Below are 11,512 nucleotides of genomic sequence, written 5' to 3'. Positions count from 1 at the left end.
GCAGATTTCAGCAGCCTCAGCGTCAGCGCGGTCCAGCCCTGCTACCCCCTCTATGGCCCCAGCCTTAGAGTGATCAATCTACAGGCAGCGTAGCCGAGCAGTCTAAGGCCCTATTTATAGCGGCGCCCACCGCAAAAACAAATGAGTGTTGTCTTGTGAGAGCGTGCGACCGCCGCATCCAAGCGCACGAATATTGAAGAGACTTTTAAAATTGTTTTTGCCCCACGGAGGCCGGGCCACGTAGGCGGTTCAGCCAATGAAGGCGAACTGCTCACGTGACGTCATGGCCACGCCTCCCAATGCCCCTGCCTACAGTGCATGTTTCGCGCGCATCGCGTGAGGGACGTCACGCCCCTATAAACGAGGCCTAAGGAGCTCTCTCGGGAGGCATGGGTTCAAATCCCACCGCTGCCATTATTTTATTTGAAAGATGACGTCTTTGTGAAGATACATTTTGGTTTTCAGATAGACGTTATCTGTTTTGTGTACGTCTGATTTTGTGCTTTGATATAATTAGAACAGTGTATTTTGTGGTAGGTGATATTCTATTTCAATAACTATTAGCTGTGGTAGAAGATCCCTTTAACCTAATTATCAGAGTATTCACCTCAATAGTAAGGGGGTGTTTCATATAGAACCAGTAGCAGATTTCCCATTAGGCCCGGGCCAAGGGCCTCAAAATTTGGGGGTGGCAAAAATTTCAACCCCCATATGCACTTGCCGCGCTATTGGACCTAATGGGAATGCACTAAGGCTGCGCTTATAGTGCAGGCGACAGCGGTCGCTGGAAAAATCTAATTGACTTAACTTCCAGCGATCGCGACCAAGCCGTCGCGTTGCTTCTAATATAAGCGCACGCGACGGCGGCAATACATTTGTTTTGGCCGTGCCTATAGTGCCGTCGATGGCGACGGCGGGTGACGTCACCCGTCGCTACCGGCGAACGTTATGTTTCGCCGGGCAGCAGGGTCGCGGGATTCCGGCAATTTCATTTGTTCAAGGGATGTCACATGACGGGACAGCCCTTGAAAAAATCACATTTTGCCGGCTTCCAGTTTCCGCGACGGCGACATCGCTTTGTCGCACGCATTATAAGCGCACGCGGCGGCGGCAATGTATTTGTTTTCGGGCGACGTCGCCGGCACTATAAGCGCAGCCTACATGTGTCGGCCGCCTCCTTGCTGCCACCTCCATCTCCTTTGGAATCCCAGCGTCAAATGACGCAGCGAATGCCCCAAAGTGACCATCGCACCATGAGCGAAAAACGCACCCGCTTCAAACGGGTGACGACACGGCCGCGCTGGTCCCTAAAATGTATCCCACCCCGCAGTGACTCCGTGAGCTCAGAGCTGTACTGGGAGATCCCCTGGTGACCCAACTCCTGGAACTCTGCTTGTAACAGTGTGTCACTAGAGAACCACATCACATGACCTGCGGCCCCCAGCGTCACCTGCAGAGCTCCGCCCCCCCCCCGTCCCCAGCCTCTCCGACCCATCCTCAGCCAATCACAGGCGAGCTGCTGACAAGCGATCAATCAGAATCCAGGTTCTCGAGGGGGGCGGGCACTCACCCTCCAGCGTTCCATTCAGAGCTGGGCATTGGGGCGGTTCGGCGCGCTCGGGGGGCGGAGACAGTGAGGCACGGGGCGGGGCTGGGGGAGGAGCTTGAGATTGCAGTGTCCGGGGGTCAGACAGGAGGTCGGGGGTCAGAGCGGTGGTCAGCACGGTGTCCGGGGGTCAGAGCGGTGGGTTTCTGCATGTATTTATTATTATTATTACATTGAAGCACGTCCTGCGCTGTGACCTGAGATACAGACAGGCATAGAGTATTATGTGCGTATGGCGCCCACATATTCCGCGGCGCAGCACCATGTGGGAGAGGGCAGTAACATTGCATCACAAAAGTACATGTATGTTAGGACAAACTGAGACAACAGGAAGGAGGTCCCTGCCCCAAAGAGCTTACCATCTAATATATATATATATATATATATATATGTGTGTATAAGTATATATGTGTGTATAAGTATGGGGGGGGGGGGGTTTCAGGGGGGGGGTTTCAGGGGGGGGCGCAGTTCCTGAGCATTATTGGTAACCCAACCCCCTCCCCCCCCCCCCACACACATTTTTACATTTTAGAATACAATTAGTACAATTACTTCCAAATTAATAATATAGATTCGCAATGGCTCTGAAATGTGAACACTTTATTTATAAAGCAATATGGTATAGTAATAGTTTGCTGTTGTAAAGCGCTGCCCGTTTTACGTAGCGCTTTACAGAGACATTTTGCCCCATGGAGCTTACAATCTATGTTTTTGGTGCCTGAGGCACAGGGAGATAAAGTGACTTGCCCAAGGTCACAAAGAGGTTCCCCTGCTTCAAACTCAGTACCAGTCTTTACTCACTGAGCCACTTATAAAAAAATATTTGTCCCACTTAATAATCCGGTCCCATCTCTAATAATGTCGTCATAATCATTATATGGCATTTCATATTCATCTTAAAAAAAGATCCCCTCCCCTACAAAAACAAGTCCTAATTCTGCTGTGTGATTTATTTTGCCTTAATAACGTAACTATTTCCATATGTGATTTGGTTTCAGGGTCCCCATGGCAGCCGAAGGCAGTGGCACGCGGAAGCACAAGTGGTCAAACCTTGCAGAGGTGTCCCCCAACAAGTACCTAAGATGCAATGACACGAAACTTCCCCGCCGGGTCAGTGACACGGGAAGCCGGGAGTCAGAAAGCCTGTGCGTGGCACAGGAGAGACGCGTCACCTTCTCTCCGTGCCAGGCTGCGGCCCAGGGAAGGGCTATCCCCGCACGTGCGGGAGACCATCCCGCCGGCTATGTGAGGAGGAGAGGCAGTTTCAAGGGTTATCTGCCGAGGAGCAGCTCTCCCCTCCACAAGACTGTCCAGCTGGAGAAATCTGCAGACCTTGTGACCCGGCATTCAGAGCCGTTAATAAGCGAGGTATGAGCTATTATCCACTTATCTGAGACAACGTTATGCATCTATAGAGCAGCGGCTCCCAAACTTTTACACTGTGCACCCTCTGCTAGGAAATATTTGTCCCACAAACCCTTAATGAATAAATCTTAACGCTTACTCGTCAGACTATTGCTAACAAACCTATGTGGCTGATTTTGCGGCATGGGGGGGAACACGCTTAATAAGGCCCCACACTGCACCTCACTGTGCGGGGAGCATGTGGGGGTATAGCTGTTAATCGCTGCGGGAGCTTCCAAAGTCTTGCCCCACAATGCCTTGCTGCTGTGGATGCAAAGCATTGTGGGGAGCGACTTTGGAAACTCCTGCTGTAATTGCTACGGTGCCGTTTGAGGCCTTACTAAGTGCCCAGTCCCCACATGTGCTCAGGACCCCCCTATACTGCCTGGGATTCGCCACTTCAGATTTGTTGGGGCCGACCCCTTACGAGCACCCTGTTGGGAATCACTGCTGTAGAGAACACCTAAATATGCAACTATGTAGGGCCTCAGATTTAGTTTTTTTTTCTTTTTTTCTAATGGCTGCTGCTTTTACAGGTCCATTCCTATGTAATATTAGCACGTCTGTGTATGTTGAATTCCAGCATCAAATCTGTTACTTATATTTATCTGTTTAGTGATGGCATCATAATTAATTTACAAACTAAGAACAAAGCTGTAGCAACAGTTTACATGTGGTTTTGAGGACTGACCATCTTATTACCAAGAGACCAGAGATGAGAAAGATTAACCAAGATATCGATTATTATTTTTTTTTCTTTTCCGTTTGCTTTCTATACTTTGTACAAATCGTTTGCTGGACATTGTATTTAAAGGCAAGGCATCAAATCTTTATTTCCTAATCTCTTTCTTTTGCATGGTTTACCATCATTAGTCAAACAGCTAATACCAAGGAACCACAGTTCTATGCAGATAGGAATGTGTTTAGGATTTGGGATAAATGAAAACATATTTATATAGGAGACAAATGTGTAAAATGCGCATTCTTTTATTTATTTATAAAATGTGTTACCAGGAAGTAATACACTGAGAGTTACCTCTCGTTTTCAAGTATGTCCTGGGCACAGAGTTATGATGACAAATACATAGTTGCATTAAGTGAGCAGGGTTATACGTTATATACACGACATTGCATGCACAGTAAGAGATAATATATATTATAGGCGTGTGTAACAGTTACAGACCAGATTAAAATGTGAGATGGCTTTAGTTTGGAAAGAACTTAGACTGGTGGCGGCTGTGAGAGTCTCCGGTGTATTGTTCCAGTTTTGGGGTGCACGGTAAGAGAAGGAGGAGCGGCCGGATACTTTGCTGAACCTTGGGGCCATGAACGGTCTTTCTGAGTCACATCTCAGATGATGAGTGTTGTGTGTGGTAGGGGTGAGGAGCTTTTAGGCAAGACAATACTATTGGTGTGTGTGTGTGTGTGTGTGTGTGTATATACTTTAGTGTTCATAAAGAACTCTATCACACTGTAACAAAGTCATAAACCCTCCTTAAATACCTCGGTATTTCTCACACATCTTAAACACGTTTGTATTATTTACATTGAATGCTTAACCGTCTGCTATATGTTTTCTTTGTTTATATAGGGTAACTATGGACCAGCGCAATCTACTGAAGATACAGGACGTGTACAAAAAGATGCCCCCAGTTGTCCAAAGAATCGAAGCCCCAGGGCGCACCCTCCCTCCGTGCTGTTCATGAAGGCTTTCCGTGACATCATTGGGGGTCCCGTCAGAACAAAACGGTCATCTGGCAACGAGCCAGCTACTCCCGAGCCAGATCCCAGCGCGGGATCAGCCAGGCTCAGCCAGGAAGAGTCGACTTCTGCCACGAGCCGCGCCGCAGACGCGTTCAACCCAGAGACGCACAGCGACCACTTCTTAAAGAAAGAAAAGTACGACACCTCTGAGAGACCTCCTGATCGCAGCCGCACGGCCACGGACAGCCAGCCCGAGCCGGGCCCCGAGGTCCAAGAAGAGAGGCTGGTGTTTCTTTACGACAATGATTCTGATGAAGACGTTGGCAGTGTGAGTACTTTAATGATGGAAAGGCTGGGATTTAAGAAGCACAGACAAACCTTTGGGGAGAGCGTATAAGTAATGTCCCAGTTATTTACATTCCCCACAGGCCTGTAACGCCCGTCTCGAATGACCTAATACTTCAGCTGGCGCGATATTAATAAGATGGCGCTTCTAATACTATATTTTCTTCCTCTGGGCAAGGGCTTGCAGAATCATTTAGAGCAAGGCTGGCCAACTCCAGTCCTCAGGGGCTACCAACAGGTCAGGTGTTCAGGACATCCCTGCTTCAGCACAGGTGGCTCAATCAGTGGCTCAGTCGAAGACTGAGCCACTGATTGAGCCACCTGTGCTGAAGCAGGGATGTCCATAAACCCTGATCTGTTGGTGGCCCTTGAGGACAGGAGTTGGCCAGTCATTGACTGAGCCACCTGTGCTGAAGCAGGGATATCCTGAACACCTGACCTGTTGGTGGCCCTTGAGGACTGGAGTTGGCCGCCCCTGATTTAGAGTTTAATTAGACGCCAGGTTAGTGGCGCAGGCGCCTCGTTTGTTTAGCGCGCGTGTAAGTTTTCTTCCTCGGCCATGTTTGTGCAGGGACTGGTCTTGGAGAAGGATCCGTCCATTGGGAGCGACTTTTCCGACGTGGAAGATGTAGACTCGTTGGCCAGGTTCTCCCAGGAAGAGCCGGCAGTCTCGTGCTGCCCTGAGCCAGAGGACTTCTCCGAAACGCCCTCTAGTTACGTCATGTACCCGGAACACCTGTACAGGAGCCCATGGTGTAATTACACCGAGCACTGGACTAGCGGCCAGCTGTATAGACCCTGCGCAGAGCAGAACGCATGGCGCCAGGAGGAGTCGAACAGCAGCCACGTGTCAGAACATTCGCTCAACTTGGTGGACAACTCTGTCCTCAATGTGTCCAGCAACAGCGACACCACAGGAGACAGGCAACGCGTCAGGTTTGGCTCTTTTGACTCTTCGTGGTTCTGCGAGGGCACAAATAAGCTGACGAGACAAGGCTCTAAGACTCGTGCCCCCGCTGACCCTCCCGGGGTACCGAAATTTCTGCAGGACGGGTTCATAGACACACACTGCCACCTCGACATGCTCTTCTCAAGACTGTCCTTCAACGGGTCTTTTGCCAGTTTCAGGCAAAAGAATCCCGCCACATTCCCAAAGGAATTTCAGGGGTGCATTGCCGATTTCTGTGACCCCGGCACTCTGGGGGACCTCCAGTGGGAGCATTTGCTGGGAGAGGACATGGTGTGGGGGGCATTTGGCTGTCACCCGCACTTTGCCCAGTATTACACAGACCTGAAGGAAAAAGAGGTCTTGAACGCTCTCAGACACCCAAAAGCTGTCGCCTACGGAGAAATGGGGCTGGATTATTCCCACAAATGTTCTACTACAGTGCCCGTACAGCACAAGGTGAGGAGGAACGTGGCTTTGTACTGTAATAATAACACAATGTCACAGATGTTAGCAGTCTATCCGGTGTGTAATCTCCGGTATGGCTTTCTATTTACCCAGAGTAGAAAAAGAGGCCATCTTTGGAAAACCATTCGAGTGCCTCTTTTTCTACTTGGATTATACTGGTGGCTCCGTGGCCAGTGGGACCATTGTGTTGCTGTGCACCCGTGGCGATTTGTTACCTTGTATCGTGAGTGCACCTTTATTCTACTTACCCAGAAATCTCTATTTTAAGGTGAACGGCAGACAGATCGTACGTTTGATTGCTATCACCGTGAGGGATTGTAATGTCTCCTTATAATATACATACTGTATGTGATTCCAGCAGCACTGGAAACCCCTCTTCCTTACAGCTGTGTATTGGCTGTAATAATAATAAAAATAACAGGGCAGGCAATATTTTTCCTGGATCGCCTACAGAATATATATATATATATATATATAGTGAACCCTGTAACGCCAAATCTGTTTACTTTTAGACTGACTGAAAGATGTTAATTACTTTATTTCATTAAGCGTTTTTTTTCCCAGTGGGACTCGAAGTGCCTTACAATTACAGTATAGCGCGCGGTACGCAGGAATGTTGCAGGCACAGTCCCTGACCAGATGAGCTTACAATCTATGTTTTTGGTGCCTGAGGCACAGGGAGATAAAGTGACTCGCCCAAGGTCACAAGGAGCCGACACTGGGAATTGAACCAGGTTCCTGGTTCAGTGTCGTTGTTCTCAGTCAGAGCCTTTACTCCCTGAGCCGCTCCTTCTCCATGTTGGAGTGCGGAGAAGCAATCTTTAGCTTTCTGTAACGGAGAATCAGCACCTGCAGATGTGGGGGAGCAGGAGTTGGTAACCGTTTTATTTATTTTAATATGGAGGAGAAGGGTCAGTGCGGGCACACTGGGTTTCCCAATGTAAAGAGGCGTAATAACTCTTGTGCAAATAAACAGAGCAGCGAGGATAAGCCACGGTGTGTTCATCTGTTCAGTTCTGTACATGTAACTGTGGGCTGCAATATGCTATTCTTTGATCCATTTCATTTGTGTTTGCGAAGGTGTTTGAGCGACAGCTGCAGTTGGCCGTGTCACTTGGGAAGCCTCTGGTAATCCACTGTCGCGGTGCAGACGACGACTTGTTCAGAATAATGAAGAAGTTGGTCCCCTGGGATTACAAGATACATCGGTGAGAAACCTGCGCATCCTATCGCTCTATGTTCTGATCTTCTGTAGCGTGCGGGGAGGGAGAGGGCGTTATCCTACGACACAAGCAGCTGCAAACTGCTGAAGCAGCGGCGTCCATCCAGGTCATGTACCTGTGTACTTTGTATCCATCACAGCCATCATTCTAACCGAAACTCAGACAGGTAGAAGTGTAGGACGCTGCATTTATCCCCAAAAGCATGATCATAAAAAACATTAAATAAATGTTTAATGAATCTGTAAGATATCTTTATATTATCACAGCTACATATAATGGTTCTGCGTTCCTGGTTTTTAGCACACACAAGAAATGTTTTTGTCCAAACTTATTATTTACATACACAAATAGTAGGGATATGGGGGTGACATCAAACAGGTTGTGTTCTTTTCACAGAGGTTGCATTGTCATTTTGTCTCTGGATGGAAATCTTCCTCTTTCATATCTTGGTATTATCCCGGCTCTCGCCCCCTAGCCAAATCTGCCAGAGAATATTCCCTAGTCAGCCTTCTTACTCTCAGCGTTATGACTGAATATGGTATTACATGTGTCTTTCCAGAATAATCTACAGCTTCCTAACAAATATGGTAATCACCCTTGTTTCGCCTTGAAATCTTATGAGCAAATCCTGTACAGATAGCCCAAAACAGCAGTATGTCATATCTGTTTATAGGTTTAACCACACCCCTTGTACTTACAATTATCTCCTTGTAACTTTATCAACTGAAACTAGCCATATTCTTTCCTGTCAGAATGAATCTTGTATATAGCATGTGGTTTCATACCAATTATACAATTAATTATAATTTTATAATATGAAAGGCTATCTAACAGCATCTAAGATCCGAATTTGTTACTTTCCACCCCCATCAGGATCCATTGTCTTTCCCAAGCATTGCTTTAATCCTGCCACCTCTGCTGGAATGCTGTTTCATGCATCTACTACTCACCTTTCAGTGTGAAAAAGAAAAAAAAAGTACTTCCTCCTCCCCCCCCCCTGAGTCTACCATCTTCCTTTAACTCATCAGATGCTGGTTTGACTCGCTGTGGTTTGGGATGTATAGATAACCCCGCGTTGTTCTCTCTTGCTCAGGCACTGCTTCACTGGGAGTTACGACGTCATAGAACCGTTCCTGAAGGAGTTCCCAAACATGGCTGTGGGCTTCACTGCCCTCTTGACGTACCCCTCTGCCGTGGAGGCTCAGGAGGCAATGAGACAGATACCCCTGGAGAGGCTGGTTGTGGAAACCGATGCCCCCTTCTTTCTGCCTAAGCAGGTGAGAATGGTCTTGGTTCCGGCATCGTGGGCACGGATTAGATGCAGGGAATCTGTCACCGGGTTATTCCTTGTTTTCCCCACCTGGCTGCTGGATTTCTGTATATTGTGGTGCGCCTGACGCAGCGCATGCGCCAAATACACATTCACAAAAGACCCCAAATGTGAGGCTGCGTTTATAGTGCGTGCGCGCCCACGTAACGTCACACGCGAAACATGCTCTAAGCTTTAGGCGATCGGGAGGAGTGGCGGACGCGTCACGCGGCTGTTTCGCCCTCATTGGCTGAACCGCTCACGTGACGCGGCCGTCGCGCTAAAAAAAAACAATTTGAATTGTATTTTGCGAATCCGCGGTCGCTCTGCACGCTCGCGCACACTATGGACGGCCTCATTGAGGAACACGCGTGTGTTCGCGTTGCGTGATGTCGCGTGCGCGCCTGCACTCTAGACGCAGTAACTCTCACGTTTGCTTTATTTTGTAATAAGAAATGTTTTGTGGTTTGTAGCTCTGTGTAAAGCGGGGGGCTCAACTCAAGTCCTCAAGCCCCCCCCAACAAGTCAGGTTTTCAGGATATCCCTGCTTCAGCACAGGTGGCTCTAGCAGAGGCTCAGACTGACCTCTGCTTGAGCCACCTGTGCTGAAGCCTGGACTGATTGAGCCACCTATGCTGAAGCAGGGATATAATCTACCAACGAGAAAAGAACTCAGCTTGGAAAGCACTCGGTTACCCGAAGTCGAGTATATGAATGTATATTTAAAAATTATTTTTAATGAAGTCTATGTTAAAGTGTACAAAAAAGACCAACTCATTTCCAAAAGGTCGAAATAGCTGTTACTATCTCTGCACTCCTGTAACCAGGTTGTGCTGAAAACGCTGTGTAATGCGGCAAGCATAAGTTTATAGGGATTCATGTTAAAATGGATATGAAGCAAAAGGTGACACTGTGCTCATTTGCATGTCATTTCCCAGAATCCCTGGCTGCAGTGAAAGCACTGGATGCTACGAGATGATGGTGAATAGCAGGGTTCCCGACCTGCCTGACATGTGAATGTGCACACACGTGGGATTTGTATTTGTTTAATATGCTTAGATAGGCCAGGTCACAGGTCGCGGTTATTCTTCAGCTGTCGGTGCTGCAGAAAAGTCGCTTTCTGTGCAGGTAGTGGAGCTTTTTATTGAACCAGCCGGAGGATTCTTATATAGATGTATCTTTTGAATGTGATCATCTGGGAGAAGATATTTGGGAAGTGGGGAACTCTCCTGCACAATTTATATTGACAAACAGCGGTGTCATATTGGATAATTAAAATCACGCGTTACTGTATTTCATATAAAGATGCAATTCTGCATTTTTTTTTGAGAAAATCATGAGAAATCCAAACGCTATTGAAAATGTTAGCACTTCTTTTTTTTATTATTTAAATAGTTTTTAAAAAAAATCCATTATGTGTTTAACAATGGGAATTGCAAAACCCAATTGTCTCCTGAGCATTGAAAGAGCTATTTTACCCACCAAGAGAATCTAAACAGTGCCACTGTTGTTACAAATAGAAAGGCGGTGAGAGAATCTCTGCGGAAAGCACCAGAGGAACATCACAAGGCCACAGCTCCTGTTTATATTGGGATATCGCCGATTGCACCTTCGTTAAAACGTGTTTCATTTTTCAGGTCCCCAAAGATTTGTGTAAGTTTTGTCACCCGGGACTCGCCCTGCACACGGTTCACGAGATCGCCAAACAGAAGAGGTTGCCCGTGACGGCCGTCCTGGCAGCTTTGCGGCAGAACACCGAGCAGTTGTACGGTTTGTAACCCGCCGCCAGTTCAACGAAATGCTGAGCCACAAAGTGTCGCTTTGCCCGGGGAAGTTGGTGAAATCCAGCTTTGTTTTTTTTATCTCTTTGTTTCTTGATTTTTATTTTTTTACTGGATTCACAGATGTTACTCTGTTTCTCTTTTTCTTAAAACACTTGTTTTTTTATTTGTTTGTTTTAAACTGGAAGTTTTATCTATTATAAATAAAAAGATCTGTTTTTTTTTTAAATGTGTAGCTGGGGTTTTTTTGTGGCCTTGTCAGACGGAGTATTGTGGTCTGATGTACAAATAAATTATCGCACAAGTCTATTAACCTGAGTTACTGCCACAAAGAATACGCCCTGCAGCCAGGGCCGGACTTTGGCCTTCTGAGGTCTTAAGCCAGGGGTTCTCAACTCCTGGGCTCAAGACCCCCAAAAGGTCAGCCACTGATTGAGCCACCTGTGCTGAAGCAGGGATGTCCGTAAACCCTGATCTGTTGGTGACCCTTGTGGACTGGAGTTGGCCAGTCAAAGAAGACTGAGCCACTGATTGAGCCACCTGTGCTGAAGCAGGGATATCCTGAAAACCTGACCTGTTGGGGGGTCTTGGGGACTGGAGTTGAGCACTGCTGCCCTAAGCTATGTCACATTTAAGAGGACCCCAAAAATGAGAGATCGATGTATTATTCTGACTGAATTGACCATTGAAAAGATAAACCTGAAATGAATGAAAGCATGATACTGG

At 47.4% G+C, this 11,512-nt stretch overlaps 1 protein-coding gene across 1 annotated transcript; it reads left to right on the top strand.

The window, feature by feature from the left end:
- The first annotated feature begins 1,667 nt into the window (after positions 1–1,667).
- On the top strand, positions 1,668–11,015 carry TATDN2 (TatD DNase domain containing 2). The gene is made up of 7 exons (XM_075574671.1): positions 1,668–1,744; positions 2,605–2,974; positions 4,602–5,042; positions 5,631–6,464; positions 7,554–7,681; positions 8,790–8,973; positions 10,643–11,015. Exons 2-7 carry the CDS (start codon positions 2,612–2,614, stop codon positions 10,781–10,783), a joined length of 2,091 nt encoding a protein of 696 aa, XP_075430786.1. The 5' UTR covers positions 1,668–1,744; positions 2,605–2,611; the 3' UTR covers positions 10,784–11,015.
- Positions 11,016–11,512: the final 497 nt, after the last annotated feature.

This window comes from Ascaphus truei, chromosome 17 (assembly GCF_040206685.1).
Source record: "Ascaphus truei isolate aAscTru1 chromosome 17, aAscTru1.hap1, whole genome shotgun sequence".
In the NCBI taxonomy this organism is placed as follows: domain Eukaryota; kingdom Metazoa; phylum Chordata; class Amphibia; order Anura; family Ascaphidae; genus Ascaphus; species Ascaphus truei.
This window is presented reverse-complemented; position numbering and strand designations above follow the sequence as displayed.